The sequence below is a fragment of the Meleagris gallopavo genome, chromosome 8 (genome assembly GCF_000146605.3).
Source record: "Meleagris gallopavo isolate NT-WF06-2002-E0010 breed Aviagen turkey brand Nicholas breeding stock chromosome 8, Turkey_5.1, whole genome shotgun sequence".
Classification (NCBI taxonomy): Eukaryota; Metazoa; Chordata; class Aves; order Galliformes; family Phasianidae; genus Meleagris; species Meleagris gallopavo.
Genome location: NC_015018.2, coordinates 29078563 through 29098971, shown reverse-complemented (window position 1 = coordinate 29098971; position 20409 = coordinate 29078563). Strand labels below are relative to the sequence as shown.

Here is a 20409-nt window from a genome sequence, read left to right as displayed (position 1 = left end):
CACGAAGCAAGCAGAAGAGCCAGGACCCAACACAAATGCAGGAAAATTGGTATGGATCTGAACAACTCCAAGATCAGTAGCCCAGATCTGATGCTTCAGTTGTTGCTGGGACAACACGAGGCTGCATGAGCTGGAATTCTGGATGATCACAAATGCTAAACCAAAAATCCAGTGACACATTTTGTGAGAGGTTACTCACATCTGGGAGGCTAAAACTGAAACTGCAAGAAACGCATCTCAGTCCTACAGTAATAAATGCAATAGGCAACAGATCTCACAAACAAGAACTCACCCAAAGGGTTGTTTTCATCCTCAAAGTGCCAACAGATGTCAGAACACAGAATCCATTTGCCTTTCCCTTTCCATTTGTCCACAGAAATGCCTGTAACTCCTCAAAAACTATGTAAAGAAGTAGGTTCTCAACTCTGCTCTCAAAAATGTAATTAGCTGCTGAAGCTGGATTTTCTTTCTGCATGTAATATGGTAATAGAAATAAATGCACTTTCTTACTTATTTCTAAGAATACAAAACACAGGAGACTCAAATTTTTTACAAATTTAATGAATTACAAATCTTCTCAGTAAAATGGACTTCTTTTAAAAAACATTTCAAGATAGCAGTTTTGCTAATAAATCTATAGGTTTTTTTTTTAAAGAATATTTACAAAACTTTAAGGAAAAATAAGACTTAAGCACATGAAACTATGCAGAAAATAGCTTACAATTATATAGATAGTTAAGTAGCATGGCTTTCTGACTGCTGTACTGATTAAAAGAAGGAAGAGATAAATACTATTAGAAAGGATTTATTTTTATATTTGCCATTCTGCACAAGCACCCCATGGTTTAAGAACCACTATACAGACAAATCTACTAAGAGCAGGTATCTATGCTGCATCTGTAAACACATCAAGTGAAGCACTTTTGTAACACCATGATTGCTTTAGAAAACCTGAATTTAAAATCCGAGTGCAAATCAATTCATGTTAAAAACTTGTTCAATTACTGAATTGCTTTAAAAATTGCTTCTGAAGCTGTGAAGGCTATTTTCTGGTTCTTGCACTCGTTCTTGTGCTTGATCTTGTTCTCCTGTCTGTTCCTCCAAGATTCTGAGTTGCTTTGACACCCCCTCTGTCAAGTTCTTCTTTGGCTTTGTTTCTTCTTCCTCTTTTGGGTGATCTGTTTTCATCATTATCTATTTGTAGACAGAAATGTCAATTGGAAATTTATATTATAAATGAAACATTTCATACAAAGTCAGTCTTCAGTCACATTGTTTTTCAAGATGTCCCCAGTGACCGCATTCCAAAGATTACACCCATGAATTCAACAAACCAGCTACAAAACCCACACTTCTGCACATCCAATATCCTTTAAGATAGATCCCCATGGACTCACTGCTATTTCAGAAAGTAGGTTAGCATTAATGAGAGCACCAAAACCAATTAGCTACCATTGCAGCTAAAATGCCTTCCACCAATATGCAAAACTAAAATATATCCAATGCTGGAGAAAAATCCAGCAAAAATGACTTTACAGGAAGAGTTGTATGGTCCACCTACAGTTAAGTCAGGCTTTTAACTATAAGCAAGAGACTGGATAGCTATGTAAGAACCTAGATAGCAGAGAACAAAGCTGCTCTAAGAGAAGAGCATCAAGCCAAACACCACACAAGGAAACCAGCATTAAATCCACATGGGAAAAGACAACCTCCCCAGAAAAGAAACTATCCAGGCAGGTAGAAAAGCACCAGTACAGATGACTCATTTGGGATGTACATATAGCAGTCAGGAAGTGGAAACTAGCAAATATCTAAAGAGAAGCAAAAATTTATAAACCAAGAAAGAAAGCTGGCTAAATTGATAAGCATGTTACCTAAAGGTTACCCAGAAGCTACAGATGTAGGAGCAGGAACTCAGATGATACTTAGGAGAAAACAAGCGTGAATGATGGGCCTTAAAGATGCAGTGCTCATGTTATGTCATTACCACCTACTCCTGCAGGTCAGTTAATTGTCGTATTACTCTCAATTGAAAGTTGCAGATTGAGAGAGAACGTGCACGAGGGCATTTGAATATCCCAGTAGAGATACAAGCACCGTGTACCATAAAAATCAATTCATTCCACTTAGGAAAAGCATCTTGTTTGAACAGGGTAACATAGCTGCTCTTTACTTAAGAATTCTTGCTGTATTAAAGAACATCTCTTTATCTACATGAGCCTATGGCAGTCTACAGTAATATTAGATCTTCACACACGTTGTTCTATCAATACCCAACTTAGTTACACATAGAAAATAGAAACTAAATTGTTGCCTCACCTGATTTTAACTTTTTGGGTGCTAAGACATCTGCTGGCAATTGACATTTTCTTCTGCGAGAAGTGGAAGTTGGCTGTTGAGCAGGGCTAACCTCTTTTCCAGGCTGCTTATTTTTTTCAGAACCAGTAGATGCCAAACACTCATTTTGAGTTTCTGAAGCGTTATCATTTTCTGGCAAGTTGCCCTTCTCATGGAGAGAAGTAGAAGTAGCTGCCTTTGATTGGAATTCTACCTTTTCCCTCTTATTTCTCAGCTGCCTACGGTTTTCCTGGGATGAGTTATTTTCCAGAGATGTACCTTCATCTTCATTAAGATTTCCCTTTTGACCTCCCTTGTTGCACAAGGTACGTTTTTCCCTGAGAAAACTGGAACTAGTATACTCAGATTTGAAAAAAAGTGTTTTTTTTCTGCCCAATCTTGATGGATTTTCTTCTGAAGATGGAGTTATTTCCAGAAGCATAGTCTGCTGCTCCTCTGGGGATTCATTCTTACCATCTTCTGGCAAGGCCTGAAGAGACCTAGAGTTAACAGGCTGTGAAGTGCTATTTTTTTCCTCGAGTAGCCTTTTGAAAGATCCATTTTTTCTTGGGAAGCAGATTTTTCAGAAATCAGGTTTTTAGCTTCCCTACGATTATTCTTTCTACCACTTTCCTTTGATAAGCTGTGTGTTCCCTGAGCAGAACTTGTGGCTTCTGACAAGGTCACTTGATTCCTCCTGCCTCTTCTCAGCTGATTTTCTTTCAGAGATGAAGCAACAGTTCCTAATGGAACATTATCCTCTTTAGAAGCCTCTTCTCTAACACTGTCTGCTGGTAAGCCACGTTTTCCTCTAAGAGAAATTGAATTAGTTGTGTGTGACACCAGAGCTTCTTTCCTTCTGCCCCTTCCTAATGGGTTCACTTTTGTGAGGGACACTGGTTCCAAAGGCATATTTTGTTCCCCGTTAGTATTCGCCTCTTTATCACCGTTTTGTGACAAGCCACACTCCCCCTGGAGAGCAGATGAACTTTTTGCCTCTGCTGCTAGATCGATCTTTTTTCTTTTGTCCCTTGCTGATGCATTTGTCTCTGCTTGCAAAGTTTCATTTCCCAAAGCTGGATTTTGATCTTCTTTCACAGTCGTCTTTTTATCGTCACCTTCTTGCAACCCACGTTTTTTTCTGATAGAAAGAAAACTCGTCACTTGTGATGCTACAGCAACCTCTCGTCTTCTTCCCCGTCTCAGTGGATTGTCTTCTGTTGAAGAGGGAGTAGTTTCCAAAGCTGGATCGTGGTCTTTTACAGAAGTCTCATCTTTACTATGATCTTCAATTAAGGTCTGCTGTTTTGTAAAGGTAGAACCAGCCGCTTGTGGAATGGAATTAACTTGCTTTCTTCTGCTCCTCCTTACTTGAGAAGGATTGTCTGAAGTCTCTTGCTGATCAAGTTTGTAAGTCATTCCTTCCTCGTCCCCAGGTGAACTCCTTTTTTGCCCAAGTGCTTTGGAACTGGTTTGTTCAAGTTCAAAATTAACTTTTCTAATTCTACCTCTTCTCCGCATAGCTCCATTGTTTTGTGTTTGATTCTCTTGCAGAATTTCAATTTGCTTTGATTTTAGTACCTGTTCATTTTCTGTCTGCTTTTGATGGTTATGAGCACCACTGTCACTGTTTATAGCAGTAACTGTTGTGACAGATGTGCAGTTCTGGTCTTCCATTATTTTGTCTATCTTCTTTTCATCAACACAGCCTAAAGACTCTTTGGGAGCAGATTCCTCCATTTCTGTTTCTGACTTCAATTTGGGTGTTATTAGCTCTGAGCTGTCTGCATTCTTAGCAGATTCATCAGTCTTTTGCTCTGAAGAGGCCTTCTTGCCTCTCCTGCTCCTAGTTCTGTTTGTTTCTTGCACTGTGCTGTTTGATTCCAAGACTAGAACAGTAGTTGGCATTTTGTTTCTTTCTCCAGAAGGTGACTGTGATTTTAATCTCCGAGATGCTTCTGTTGTATTTGCCCGAGTATTTTCAGCTTCATCTCCCAGAGATGCTTCCCTCTCATTTTTGGTGGATGATTGTGTTTCAATAACAGTTTCATCCAAAGTTTCCTCAATTTTCTGAACGTTCTGTGTATTTTCAGGTACCATCCCAGAAATGTTAGATTTTACTTCTGTCAAGTGTTTTCTAGCATTTCTTGAAGAGTTAACTCTTTTTTGTGTTATCTTCGTTTCAACTTTGGTTCTGTTTTCAGATAGTTCTGCTGGAGCAGTCTCAAAAGTCCGCTCATCCTCTTGCATTATCTTTGCAGTTGGTTGTTTACGAAGCCTCCTTGCTGTTGCATGAAGCTCCTCTGAAGAAGCTTGCTTACCTTGGTCATTCTTGGCTCTCCTTCCTCTTTTAGGGGCAATCGGTTCTTCTGCATTTTCTACTTTTCTCACTTCTCTAGCCCTCTTCCTAGGCAGTAGAAGCATTTCTTCACTGTCTCCTAGACTAGCTTTGTTAGGTGTATTTTCTGAGTTTTTAAAATCTGTCTGCAGTTGACAATTTTCATTTTGACTGTTACTAGATAAACTTTCTGCCTTCACGCTTTGAACATCATCTTTTATTGATATGTCACTGATGATAAAATCCTGCAAAGCCAGTTTCATTGTTGCAGGTTCTTTTTGTAACACTGAAGAATCTTTGCCACAAGACTCAAGGTTCTCATCTGGAAGTTTTAACTCCTCTGCTTCTTTCCTTTTACCTCTTTTGGGTCTTTGAGTAGGAGCATGCATTTCCAAGGTTGAAACGGTTTCAACTTTTTTCTCATCGTTATGTTTTGAAATGTTTTCTTCTACCACACAAGCATTTGTTCTCCTTCCTCTTCCTAGATTTTTAGCTACTGAAGTTGAAGTTCTGACCTCTTCCATCTCTTCTTGGAAGCTCTTTTTCTCCAGATCTTGCAGTTCTTTTAAATTTAAATCCTTTTCAGCTTGCTTTATTGAAGCAGAATGTACAGTCTTCCTCAACCTGCCCCTGGTTGGTCTCTGAGTACACTGGTCTTCACTAGTTGACCTCCTCTGTTGAGAATCTTCATCTTGTGAAGTATTTTGTTTGTCTTCTAAGACAGTTTTTTCACCGCATGCAAAGTTTTTACATAGAAAAGAGCACAAGCAAAAGTTACTCATTACTACGCCTGATAAAAGTATTTGTGAGTTTTTCTAGCAGAGTGGTCTTGTATATTTAATATTCTTAATTAATAAATAGGAAAGTATGGCGGTAATTTTAACAGATTCTAGCCAGCACAAAGTTGTTTTATTTGATACTGATAGCATTAATAGTTCATCTGAAAGCTATGAAAGTCTTTGCTAAGAAAGGTGATTTTAAATGGAGACCTTTGCATTAGTGTTTTTTATACACTGGTTGTTTGGAGATGACACCATTAGTACATCAGAACACCGTTACCTCCCCACCAATACAATCTCAGCTCTGGTGAAATTCAGCACTAGGAATTACTGTACACATTTCATGAGCTACTTGCTCTTTGTATACTGTATAATTTTGAGTTTTTAAAGCACATGTTAAAACTTCCTAATAGCAAGTATATTCATTACAACCATTTTTAAAATGAAAGTATTTATACATACCATGTTCATGACTGCAATTTGTAGAACGATGTACAGTATCTTCTTGCTTAGGATCCATAACACTTAATGACTTGACCTAGGGGAATAATCAATAAATTCATGTCTGACAGGATTGGAAATATAAATATAAGCCAATATAAAATTAAAATGGTTGGAAAAAAAAAAAAGTCTTGTTGAGTATTCCTCTCATAAAACAAAGTTAATTTAGTTTAGTAACTGTATCCATATACAATACTAGCACACAAACTGAACTTCATATTTGTCATCTGAGCTAATGTAGCAGTTTTTAAAGTGAAAAACAATACTGTACAGTTTTTTTTAAAAAGTGCATTCACTAAATTGGCTGAAAAGTGTCAAAATAAAATCCCAAAAGAAAGGATATTGATGCTGAGTCATTTGATGTTCTGTAGCGTTTTACTGCAGTTCAGCACAAACAAGCACTCAGCCCAGTGATACTCAGTGTTTTATCTATGGAATCGGGAGCTTACACAAAAATCGATGCTAGTAAAATGCACAGACAAGAGTAATGAAGCTGTGTAAAATCAGAACGGTAACTCAACATCAGTAACCACATGGACAGAGCTCCTTCAAACAAAATACATACTAATACAAGCAAATGTATAGCATTATAGTTCTCTCTCTATAAAAGTAAGCGTCCATTCAGCAAGCAATGAATGAATGACTTATAGGAAGAATGAGCTATCAAATGACCAAGAGGTTTCACAGCATTTTGGCAAAAGCTTAATACTATTTCATGTTTAAAGAAAAGAGAGCTTTAATATTTAATCTAGAGGCTATGAAGAAGCTGTACAAAGAATCGTATATACTTAACTTATGAAAAGGAAGGCATAGTAAGAATTTGACTATACTGCATAAGTAATGTAAGGGTGCTATATAAAGGAAAAAAATTGTTCCTTCATATTTGTACTAAACTACATCTTGTCAAAGGGGGGTCATTGACCTGCAGAAAGCTTCCAAGGAAAACACAGGTTGCAATCTTTACTCTTCCCAAATTACGATGGTATTTTTTATCTAGAGGTCGCACGCATGAGATGTTTTAATCAAAATATGATGCAATAAAACATGAGGTAGTATTAGATGGCCTAAGGGTTCATTTCAGCCACAGACTCCAAGTCTAAATAAATTCCTTCCTAAATAAATAAATAAATAAATAAGCTTTACCTTCATTTTCTCTGGTGTATCAAATATTTCCTTCACTCCAATGTAGTCCATTTCAAACTCAGTATTCTTCTGTCTGGGTTCTGCCATCAGCCTACTCAGACCCACAAAATCATCAACTGGGGGAGATTTCTCTCTGGGAGTCTTCATTAATCTACTAATACCAAATACATCTTCTATGGGTTTAACTTTCTCCTTTGGCGTCTTGAAAATACGGCTGATTCCAATCATGTCTTCTACCGGTTGGGATTTCAATTTTGGAGTTTTCTTAATTAAATTAACTGTTGTCATATCTTTTAATACTCCTTTTTTTGTATTGGAGTCTCCAGCAATTTTTCAGAGGCATTTTCATCTGTGATAGGTTTTGACTTTTGCTGTGGGCCCGACATGACCTCTGCTGGCTTCAGCTTTTCTTCTGGGGTCTTCATGAGCTGCTTGATGCCCGACAAGAACTCTACAGGCTCTAACTTCTGCTTTGGGGTCTTCATGAGCTGCTTGATGCCTGACAGGGCCTCTGCTGGTTCCGACTTCTGCTTTGGCGTCCTCAAAAGCTGCTTGATGCCCGACAAGGACTCCACAGGCTCCAACTTCTCCCTCGGGGTCTTCATGAGCTGCTTGATGCCTGATAGAACCTCTGCTGGTTCTGACTTTTGCTTTGGGGTCCTCAAAAGTTTCTTGATGTCTGACAGGACATCTGCTGGTTCTGACTTCTGCTTTGGGGTCTTTAAAAGCTGCTTGATGCCTGACAAGGACTCCATTGGTTCTAACTTCTGCTTTGGTGTCTTCATGAGCTGCTTGATACCCGACAGTACCTCTGCTGGTTCCAACTTCTGCTTCGGGGTCTTCAAGAGCTGCTTGATGGCTGACAGGACCTCCGCTGGTTCTGACTTCTGTTTTGGTGTCTTCATGAGCTGCTTAATGCCTGACAAGGACTCTACAGGCTCTAACTTCTGCTTCGGGGTCCTCATGAGCTGCTTGACACCTGACAAGGACTCTACGGGCTCTAACTTCTGTTTTGGGGTCTTTAAAGGCTGCTTGATGCTTGATACAACTTCAAGTGACTCCAACTTCTGATTTGGAGTTTTCCTTTTATTTGCTGACCTCATTTGAGATGCTTGTTTCTCTGGATTCACCGGCACACTATCCATGCCAGTATCTTCTTTCAGCATACTTCTTCTCTTTTCAGGAGTTTTTGTGGATATTTCATCAAATGCAAACTTTGGAGACTCTCTCTCTCTCAGAAAGTAAGAGATGTCTTGAAAATCCTGTTTCTGTTCTGAAACATCTGAAGCATTTAATGGCGACACCATCATCTCTCCTGAAATAAAAGGTAGGTTTATACAATTTGGAAGAAAAAAGAACCAACCAACAAAAAACAGTAAATCTAACCACGCTAACTGCTGTATAGCTAAGCAGAAAACAGACTCAGTCAGCCCAAGCATTCTAATAAGCTAAAATCCAACAATGCGCTTCAACAATCAATTAGCGTTAAGATAATCAGCTCCTACAAGGCACAGCATAAATCTAAAACAATGAGTAGAAGCTACAAAGGAAACCAAGGTTTTTCAATCTGATATAAAAAATGATTTTATTAATGCCTCTCCTATAAACATCGGATTATTTATTCTTATTTTTTCTTTTTTCTCTTTTTTTCATCTTTACTAAATTCTTAAGAAAACAGAATTGAACAGAACCATGAAGAATTCTTAAGTTATACAAGGACACAATGACTGGTATGCAATTAAAAAAAATACACCTACTTCCTGCTGTAAGATGTTGCCAATGGACAAAGTCAAGTCCATAAATAACCAACTAAAGAACTGCCACGCTTCAACAAAAGATTTGCCTGAAACTACACTTTATCATATAGAAATGTCACACTAAATCCAGATACTAAAAAAAATTAAAGGCCACAAAAAATTACTGAAGCTACAAAACGTTTTTTTAATACATTATAGATATTAAAATATAGTTGCAAGATATTTTGTCCCTACATCAAGTCTGTCTAGCTCAAGACTGTTTGCTGTCTCAAATAATTGTAGACACTATTACCTTACATGTACACATAAGTCTTCCTTTCCAAACAACATACCAGATTCTTCAGGTGTTTGCAGATCAGAAATCTCCATTGTGGTGAATGTTGGTGTAAAATTATGAGCAGTGGTCAAAGCTAAGGTTTTTCCACCCTTATTGTCTGGTGTTTGAAACATCTCGGTCAGTCCTATAAAACACATTTAAAAAACAAAACAAAACAAAAAACATACGCTTTAAAAACAAAACACATGCATCAAAATCAAACCAAATGAGTATCAAAAATCCTCACACAGTTGACAGAACCAGTAACAGATTTTAACATTTCACAGCTCACCTGTGAAGTTTTCATCCATACTCATGTTCTGTTTCAAGATCGGATTTTTCACCACTTTAGGGACCTTCCCAGCTGTTTGAACTGTGGTGGAGTAAGCTCTACCTACAACTATTGTAGCAGGAGACTCTGCATGACCTGTACTAAAATGACCTTTTATTTTCTTTCTGGTGTCTACAGCAAGAAAAAAATAAAAAAATAAAAAAAAAACAACACCAAAACCATTAGTAAATATTTAAATTTTAGTAAATATTTATATTTAAAACCAAATGAGAATCGTTCAAAACTGCCACATATTCATTGGTCTTGTTTAGTTAATAAATACTGTTCAGCATACAGAAGCGGTTAAATTGCAGCTAAATTAAAGGGTTAGCTCTTTGTGAAATACATAGCTTGTATCTTCTATTAAAATTTGAGGGACTGTGTTCAGTGAGCCGTGTGACAAGTACTCTTAGCTTTAAGGAATGCTCAGAGATTATCCTGAGAGTGCTTCAGTCTTACTTCTTTTCATCTTCACAGAATCAACTATCTAGATGATCTATTCAAGATCAGCAAGTCCAGTCATCAGCAAGTGTTTAAACTAAAAAGACACTCGTCCAAATGGCAGAACAGTTTGACTGTAGACAACAGACAAATACTTAATCCATCTACCCAACGTATTTAGACATACTCTTACGATGCTTTGATTACACTAAGTTCACTTTCAGTTAATGAACTGGTTGCTTATTTCACGTGCTCAACACAGCACAGAATCCAGACACTTACCTAGTCCTTAACTACTGCTAGCACCTAATGGAGTTCACCAAAAAGAATAACTTGATATGATTCTTGACTTCTTCTTACAAGTCACAATATTCTTATAAATCATGAAAAAGACAACAATACCATTTAACATCTTTCTAAAAACTTACAAACTTCCAGCTTCTGTAGCAAAACACCTACAAGCTGTTTATAGTTCAGCAAACCCCAAACCCTTTAAATAGTAGTATAAGAATATACCTTTGGTGACCGTGTGATTTTCCTTGCTGGTCTTCCTTTTTGAACACATTTTTTGACAGCCTTTGCCTGTGGTCTTGCAACACCTAATTTAACCACTTCTGCCCAAGTTTTTGCAACTAGAAAACAAAACAAGAATAACAACCTAAATTCTCAGCCGTGTAAATAGGAGTTTATAACTATTTCTTTATGATTCCAAAGGATTTGCTGCAGTCAAACATCAGAAATCAGTAGTTGCATCATCTGATGGCACCTATCCTCAAGTGCCGTGTGAAGACACTTTCAAATGAAGATGCTATTTCAAGCTGAAGTTTAACAAGTATCCAGGATAGTTTTGTTTCCATGACCAAAGAACAAAAAGACTTGCACAATGTCATACACTACAGAACCTGAAACTGAAGGCTGACCCAATTCTGTCTTCACGCTTTTCATCACGAAAATACTTTCCCCAATAGAAATTTGCCATCAGCTTCTCAGCCCTGCTCATTATTATAGCGGAACTTTTCTTTGGCAGAATGTGAGGTTTTAAGTCAGAGAAATGATTTTTAAGAGAAATGTACTGATTTTTCTTTCATCACCTAAGCAAGGAACTTTGTCATCATGAAATTACGTATTTATACTGCTTAGAGCATTTAGGTATATGTAGAATTTCTGTAACTTTCTTATACTACCTTCATCACATGTCTCTGAAAATTGCCGTGGTGTAGCCATCATTCTGTACACAGTAATCAGGAAATTAATCACAGCAGTGTAATAAAGCTGTCAGCTGACAGGACACCTGCCTCATTTACTGCAGAAATGGCAAGGAGACTTATAAGTAAAGATAAAAAATGGGAATGCCAGTTCTGAAAATATTCTGAAGATATTATTTTCTTGTCAGTTACTGCACAAGTTAGGGAAAGTTGGCAAAACAAAAATCAAAAGCTGTCAGTACTAGATGTGCAGAATATAAAGACAAAAGCCAACCGTACAGGGAATTATCTAAAAAAAGAACTGGGAAGACAAAATTCTCCCAATTAGACATCCAAAAATAAAAAAAATAATTGAAGATAATGGTGTTATTTTCATTTTATAGAAGAAACTGATGCACAGATACTAAAAACACTTACATACTAGAGATGGAGTGAAAAAGTGTCAAAAGTTTGTGAAGAACTCTTGCTGATAAGTGAATGAAACAGACAAAGCAACTTAAAAAAAAAAACAACATATTTTGCTTTCAGCTGCATTACTGAGGAAGGCCTGCAATTTTATCTCTCTATATAGTACAACAATCACTGGGATACTGAATGTATACTGAATGTATAGCTCAAATTCTAAAAATGGTACTACGGAAAAACGGATATAGAAGAGAATGATAAAACTACCAAATGACTTGTTGGTGGGAAGCTTTAAATTTCACTTGAAAGAGTCATCTGGATCTATTTCCTTAAATTAAAATGACATCCTGTCTTAAAGTATCTTCACAAACATTACATTTTCAAGAGCAAGACTCAATTTTTCCAATGGCACCAAAACTATTTCAACCAACATTCAAATATGAAGGACCCAAAGGCTCATTACAGTTAATCTATCAAACAAAACCGTAATTCTTCCATTTATAAACTTCGGAGTATTAAGATTTACGTTTTAAGCATTTAATGCTATAGTAATTTATTTTTATACGTAAGAGAATGTAAAATCCTGCAATTTTCAGATGTTTCAGAAAATCTAAAATCAGAATACGTGACAATCATTGATGATACGGGTTGTAAAGAATTAACAACAGGTCTAATTCAGCCTTGCCATCATTTTTTGCAGTATTTAAATTCGTATTAAAAATTAACTGCAGAAACAAACCTAGTAAATTGGCACTAGAAGCACCACTTCTTCTTTTTGCACTGAGTACTGCCACAGCCCCACTTCTCCTCTTCATGGGAGTCTTCTTCAAAGCATTTTGTGATCTTCTGGTTAATTTGTTAGGTGTAGTCATCAAAAAGGTTTTCTCTTCTTCGTTAACATGAGCAGATTTAGGTGTTTGCACTTGACCAGCATTTTTCTCCTTTGTATTCTTATCTTTCACACCTGCATTCTGCTCTTCTGCAATGGGGGATGGAGTTGTTATTTGAGAAACAGAGAAACGTCCTTTTGTGTAAGGTGGAGAGCTTAAAGTAAATGTTGGTGTTGCTTTTCCAGAAGCAGAGGATGAGCCAAGTGGGGACTTCTGTGCTGACACACTTCTTGGTGACATTTTTTCTTTCTGCAAATGTACACTAAGTTCCTGGTAGAAAATAATAGAAGTGAAAGACAAGTTACTGCACAAAGCTCAACTACAAACGCTCCTCTACATATCTGAAAAGTAAATACAGTCCTACAAAATATCACGAGATCATTTGAAAATCCTTAGATACTACTCTCTAAACAGAAAACATGTAATGATGTTTAAATTTCAAAAGTCCCATTCAACTGAACAAATTAAGCAACTTTATTATTCAACTCAAAACAGGTTTACTCAAATGAAGTACACTACAAATTTTTATCAGCTTAAAACAGCAGCCAAACATTTTCCAATTTCTGGCAAAGCCAGGTAACACTGGTTTGCACATTCTGCCAAACTTCTGCCCTAGACTGTGGCTATTTTCAGTTCATTATGGCAAACTGGTGCTGATAAGCACAAACGCACAGAAATAGACTCCTACATATGTATGAGAATAAGCAAAAGCATGGGAGGTAAAAAGCACGCACCCAGAGGACAAAGACAGGTAGAAAAAGGTAGACTGCACCCATTCCTCTTAAGGAGGAAGTTTACAGATTAAAAATTGCTATTTACAGGTGCCATCTTAAATTGCCATTACTACTTCCATTTCCAAACATATACCTAAACAAGACATATTCCTCATTTTGAATTCACTTTTAGAAGCCTTTGAATTTCTAAATTCCATCCACATTAATTAGCTTAGCAACTTGATTAGCTTTAGCATTTGACATTTACCTGGACTGCAAAGTGCTTCAGTCCCTGTCCCTTTTTCAGGACTGCACGTGGCGAGTTTCCAAATGGTAAGCTCAGTCTTGCAGGAATGGCACCTCTTTTAATGGGTGAGTTGGGAGGCAAGCTTTTATCAAAGAGTTCTGGACTCAGATGACCACCAAAAGACACTCTTTTTCTTTTTCCTAAAGGCTGAGGTAACAAATCACCACTCGTCCTCTTCTGAGATATCCTTTTGGTCTTATCTATAATAAATAGCAGTAACAGAAAACAACCAAGAAACAAGAAAGTCACCCTGTTAAACAACATAGAAAACAGTGTTTGTATGTGCATTTTGAATTCGGAAACTTACCAGATGGTAACTAATTTAGACACAAAAGTTTACCCAATTGAATAACTCACTGTGTAATTTTAAGGTCAACTACATGATGAACACCTTAGAACTGACGCGCCAGCAATTAATTCTGTATTTTACTTAAACAAAGAAATTCTCACTAACACCAGGAGAATTTCCCCAATTCAGGTCTAACAAGGTATGAGATTAAACCTATTTACCTGGTTGCTCCTCAGTTGACAGGCCAGAAGTATTTCTTTCTGAAGGAGTCTCATTGTCTTTTGGTACAGTAGCACTTCCAGAAGACCTTTTTGATGATAATCTATGAGGTCTTAGAATACGGGCATCTTCCAAATCCAGTTTCTTTTGACATCCCTCATTGGCCAGCTCTTGTTTAGCTTCACCGTCTTTTCTGTCTGCAGTCTCCTCGTGGTGTTCTTGAACTGCATTTGCCTCCAATGCTTTTTCAGTTAATTGTCCAGAGGTCCTTGTCCTTCCCCTTTTTCTTCCAGAGCCAGATTTCTGACTAGCAGCTGCTAGCTCTGATGTGAACTCTTCTGAAGTTGATGTTTCTGAATGGACGCTTTTGTTTGTTAACTCATTACTTTGCCTGCTTTTTCTCCTGGGACTCTTAGATGCTGCAGGAGACCCAGAATCTCTCTTTTTCAAGTTAAGGTTTGTCTGATCGCAAATTTCTGTCAGCATCTCTTCTTTCACTGATTTTCCTGGTGTAAGTTGTTTACTATTTCGTCTCTGTTTTAAGCATTTATTTTCTGCCAAAGGCAGTTGTTGGAGGCCATCATCTCTGCACACTGCATCTTCCCCTCGAGTATCAGCTGAAATTGCTGAAGACTCGTGTTCCACCAACACATCTCCTCGAGTTGCTGGAGTCCCAATATTTACAGGATCTGTACCACACGCTTCTTTGGCCGGTGACATGAAGGCAGACCGAAGACTCTTCCTTCTGGGCCTTGGTGTAGACAGAACACATTTATCACCTTCTGAAACATTTGTCACATTAGCTGCCTGTGTTAGTTTATCTAATATTACTGCACAGTTGTCAATTTTATCTGCATAACTCAAGCACGGCTTCAGTGAACGTTCTGCATTCCCGTTGTTCTCCTTATGGGGCTTGGGTGTAACTTCAGGACCTCTCAATTTTCCTGATGTACTTAATTCCTTACGATCTTGCAGATGACTTCCCTTACCACTATCTTTTGTCATCTCCTTTGAAACAGAATTTTGAGGAGTTTTTGTAAGACTCTTTCTGGTAAGATTTCCTACAGTTGAGCTCTGACTCAACTCTGAATTGACTACATCTTGATTAATTTTACATTCTTCGGTATTTTCATTTACATCTATTCCTTTTCCTTTAGTTGTGCTTCCCAGTTCATAAACACAACTTGGTGGAATACGAGCATTTGGTTCTAGCAGAACACTCTTCTCATCTTCTTCTCCAGTTTTTTTAAGTAAATTTCCTTCTTGTAGAAGTTTTCTCCCTTTAACCTCATGTTTCAGCTTTTCATAGAGTTTACTAAAAGGAGACATTTCATTTTCCTTTTTAGCAGGTTCTTGTATTTTGCAAGACTTGAGTGCTTGTAGCTTAGCTGGTATGGCTTTTGAACGGTTTTCCTCTGTACTTTGTTTATTTTCATCGGTGTTTTGTTCTTTGCACTCAGCATTATCTACAGTTTAAGCAAAGCACAACAGGGAGTTACACAGAAACACAACTGCAAGTTCCCTAAATAGAGATGATGATAATCCCTTCCTTTCGTCCACCAAAAATATCAAACAGGATCCAGGATAAAGTATTGTAAATAAAGCTCTGTTAACAATAGCAATTCTCTGATAATAAAAACCAGTACTGAACAAACTATATTTTTTCCTCTTTTCAACAGCTCATACATGTTTCATGGCTGCCACACGATAAATCACTGAGCGCAGAATAAAAACACCACTTTGATTGGCTTACCACTATTCACTAACTATCCTGTCTTGTGTTTACAAAGGTGCTGTACCACTGCAGCTGTACGTTCAGCTGAACGTTACAACAACGTTCCTCTGGGGTAAATCAAGATAATAGAGAGCTAGAAGTTCCCAGATGAGACACAGCAAGCAATTTGCGTGCGTGCTGGAAGCTTGAAGTAGCATGCTTCCGCAGTGGATTCCTTTAAACTTGGGACACTAGATTCTATGAAACTTTCTTTCTTCTCATGAAAATATCTTTACTGAACACAGAAGGATGGAAGGTTCCAGCATTTAACCTGTTTAAGGGCTATCTTTACTCCAAATTAGCACCTCTAGAATAAAGTTGCTTTGTACTACATCTACCTAAAATAGGCACTGTGAACTATGATTTCAATCAGTAAAGCTAACTCTGTCTCTCTAGAACTATACCTTCTACAAATTCTTTTCAGGAAAGAATACCTGACAAAATTTGTGACTTTGTGATGTTAGAGCTGTCACTGGAAAGTAAAACGTAGTAATCAATAGTTTCACACATCTGTTTCAACTGCATTGCAGTTTCAAAAATGGTTTAATCTTTATAAACCAAATCTGCAGAAATCACTTAAAGCAATACAAACATAACTTGCTAGTTCCAGCTTAACCGTCCTGCCTGTTTGTCAGGATACAACTATGTTATTTCTCTTGAAGGGACCTTGTTTTGGTAAATCACAAAGTACAATGAAATAGTACACAGGCATAGAAGAGTGTACTGTACTCAGACTGAAAAGTCCTTAAGAACATATTTTTTTCAGCATTGCTTTTTCTGCTGATGCTCATAGAGTAAAATTAGGTTGGAAGAAACATAGAATGATCTGGGTTGAAAAGGACCACAATGACCATCCAGTTCCAACCCCCTGCTATGTGCAGGTCACCAACCAGCAGCCCAGGCTGCCCAGAACCACATCCAGCCTGGCCCTGAATGCCTGCAGGGATGGGGCATCCACAGCCTCCTTGGGCAACCTGTTCCAGTGCCTCACCACCCTCTGAGTGAAGAAAAATATAACCACCCCCCTCTAACACAGGTACAAACCTGAAGAACAAAGACTTTTAGATCCCGAAGTTTGTTTGCGTAACAGCTCCGCTTCTGCCACCTGCTGAACATGAAGAACCTGTAAATTTGTACAATATTACAGCAGAGCAACATATATTTATACTTTCCCTTCTACTACACATTGAAAAAACCACTGAATTTATAAATGTGCAAGCATTGTTTACTGAACAGCTTTAAAAGGATTCAATTTTAATTGTTGAGTATTGCACAGGTTAAGAACACTGTTTATACAGCGAGAGTTCAAATGCTGTCTTATCATTATCAGCTCTGAATGCACCTGTTGCAGACAAATATATACAGCGCATTCTAAGCTTACTTCCTTACCAGATGTGGTGAAATAATTTTATTTAAATAGGAAAAATAGAAGAAAGAAAAGTCTTCTAATAGCCACAGTATTCACTGAGCAACAGTACCCCCTCAAAGGGGTAAAACAGTAAAAAAAAAAAAGAAAACAAATGAAAATAAATTATTCAAAAATAGACTTAAAAATAGACTTACTTTGACACTTAAAAACTCCAACACTGTATTACTATAATAGCACACAGAACACATGATTTCTGAAAAAAAGCATGCTTAGAATCTATGGCAAGCTCCCCCATTTAATACACATGGATACTGAACACCACACTCCTCATTTCCTGCATCCCAGGAGATCCTCGAAAATGCTAAGGATTAATTTTTAATAGCAGATCTGTCTCACAAACATCACTTGATTTTCTTGGATTTCTAATTTTCTAAGAAGAAACACAAAAGCCCACAACAAAACAAGGACACAGAACCACAGCAATACTAATACTGACGTACTTGCAATAAGCAACCTACTGACACAAAATTACCTGCAGTGCTTCATCTTTTGGAGATCTAGATCGTGTCTTCTTTGGAGTTGATTGGAGAGGATATTCAAATCTGGAGAAAGTATTTGCAAGTAAAATAGAATCAAAAAATGGTCTGGGTTGAAAAGGACCACAATGATCATCCGGTTCCAACTCCCTGCTATGTGCAGGTCACCAACCAGCAGCCCAGGCTGCCCAGAGCCACATCCAGCCTGGCCTTGAATGCCTGCAGGGATGGGGCATCCACAGCCTCCTTGGGCAACCTGTTCCAGTGCCTCACCATTCTCTGGGTGAAAAAGTTCCTTCTAATATCTAAGATAAACCTTCCCTCAGTTTAAAACCATTCCCCCTTGTCCTATCACTATCCACCCTAAATTCCCATTATTAAGACCAATGACCTAATAAGACTGGTCCCACTCTCAGCATTACACACACCGCTTTTAAATGCTTTAACTACATCGAGACTCTCCAAACATTACTCCTAGAAATGCTCATCCTGGAAATAAAATAACAAAATTCTCTCTCTAGACAATTCCAACTTTTTGATTTAGCTTAACATAATATGGAAGCAATAAGAAAGTCTTTCAGCCATCCTGCCTTCTAAAGGAACACTGTAAGTCGCTGTAAAGAAAAACTAAATAAAGCAGGTTAACTTCTGTATCTGAAGACTGTCAAGTGGCATTTTAAGCTGTCCCACTCTCTACCATATCTTCATCCAGCTGCCAGAGCCTGTGCCATAGAGCTCTCAGCACTGCTGGTCTGCAGAGCACCCTCTAGGACCAAGACATTCACGAGTAGGTCCTTAACACTCACCTGAAAGAACGATCGATAATAGTTAGCACATCCCCATGTTTCAGAGGTACAGGCTGCTGGAAATAACCACCATTCAGCTGAGTGGGATTTACTGTACTTAAATTAGTCAATATCGCCTAAAAATAAAGCAAACATGTCAGAACCACAGTGAGATGCAATAACATGATGCAAATGTTGTTAACACGACTAACTCACCTCCTTGTTCTCATTTACTTCAATCTTACAGTGTTCTTTTGAGACCTGAGGCAAGTGGATGCGAATATCACATTCTGTTCTCCTACAGGTTAAAAGGAGAAAAAACAGAAAAATGGGATTGCTGTGGTATTAGCATGTCCAAAATTTCAGCTAATAATCCATACAATAGCACACCACTTGTATTAGGCATACAGAACACGTAAATACTATATTTACTGCTGACTTTGGTGATTTAAAGTAGTGAAAAAACAACGCTGAACTAGAAAGGATAGAAAATGGAATGAGGCGGAGAAAAAAACACACAATCTAAAGCTAAATCATCTTATTAGCAAAACATGTCATTTCTAAAACCTGCCCAAGTACTAACAGTACACAGATCCAAAAAAAAGAAAAAAAAAAAAGGGTACTGGACATGGCATGGCTAAGCACAAGCCTAGTGTTACCTAACTGGCACAAGTGTGAAGCCAGAGATTACCATCAGTATCATAGAATGGCCTGGGTTGAAAAGGACCACAATGATTCCAACCCCCTGCTATGTGCAGGTCGCCAACCAGCAGACCAGGCTGCCCAGAGCCACATCCAGCCTGGCCTTGAATGCCTGCAGGGATGGGGCATCCACAGCCTCCTTGGGCAACCTGTTCCAGTGCCTCACCACCCTCTGGCTGAAAAACTTCCTCCTAATATCCAACCTAAACCTCTCCTGTTTAAAACCATTCCAGTTTAAAACCATTCCCCCTTGTCCTCTCAGTATCTGTTAACAGCGTTGAACTTACGGATCTTAATTGATACTGGACATTTTACCATAGACTTTTACCAAGGAATCTGATTTGGGGCTGAGTAATTACTCATTTAAGATATCAACCAGTCAGTAAAGTGCTGACCAAATATTTCCAAAGAAATACAAACATTTTATTCGTCGATTCTAGACCAGTTCCCGTATTCTGCAACCCATGTCTCAGAGAACCAACCAAATCTGCAATTAGTGCAGGCACGGTGAATATGGTTGAACACAATGCATGTGCTTCACTTCTAGAGATAAGAATTGCCCTGCTTGCTTGCCATATGTACACTACTTTCAATCTCAGGCTTGCCAAACTCGTTTGCTTCATTTCCCTCAGCCAGAAGCTTAGAAAAAAAAGTAGTTTTAGCGAAGAAAGAGCGGAAAGCTGTGACAATGAATTCAGCCCCCGCCCCATAGCACCGTCCCTCCCCCAGATATCACCCACAAACATATATAAACATTTTTGATAACAACCATCGAGGAGATTCCAGCAGCAGGAAATACGCTATTAGTGCTATTCTGGTGCATTCAAGATACGCTCACCTTCCAAATAAACACGAGCTGGCAGTGAGTGGAAAATAAATGCCGTCGGTCCCATTCCGTTTAATGATAATAATTTTCCCAAAGAGCGGCATCTTCACACGAAAGGATCCTTACCTGCGGGAGAACATCAAGATAACTCACGTGTGCGATGCTCTACCTATTTAGGGAAGGAAAATCGCTTTCCCAGCCGTCACACAGCGCGGCGCTGCCCGCCTCCCCGCCGTTACACGCAAGGGAGCCTTGTAAAGCACGGCCCGACCGAAAAGCGCGTTAGGAGACGCTTAGAAGAGCAGTTTGAACAGTTACCCCGAGGATCCTCAGCTGCGCCTCACGGAAGCGGCGCTCCGGCTCTTCTCCCTCAGCTGCAGCCCACCGGAGCGCCTGGGCTGAGCGCGGCGCTTCCGCCGCCACCGCCGCTCACTGCGTCTTCCCGC

The 20409-nt window shown here is 38.5% G+C and overlaps 1 protein-coding gene across 1 annotated transcript; it reads right to left on the bottom strand.

Moving 5' to 3' along the window:
• Window positions 1-641: 641 nt before the first annotated feature.
• MKI67 (marker of proliferation Ki-67) lies at window positions 642-20403 on the bottom strand. Its single transcript, XM_010714829.3, is given in 19 exon segments — window positions 642-1194; window positions 2320-2871; window positions 2874-5390; window positions 5917-5992; window positions 7099-7400; window positions 7403-8413; window positions 9188-9316; window positions 9464-9619; window positions 9622-9634; window positions 10460-10575; window positions 12293-12713; window positions 13425-13663; window positions 13974-15437; window positions 16790-16868; window positions 17647-17716; window positions 18457-18572; window positions 18652-18733; window positions 19976-20089; window positions 20282-20403. Coding segments are annotated over 18 exon segments (7587 nt in total). The 5' UTR covers window positions 20068-20089; window positions 20282-20403; the 3' UTR covers window positions 642-1042.
• Between the last annotated feature and the right edge of the window lie 6 nt (window positions 20404-20409).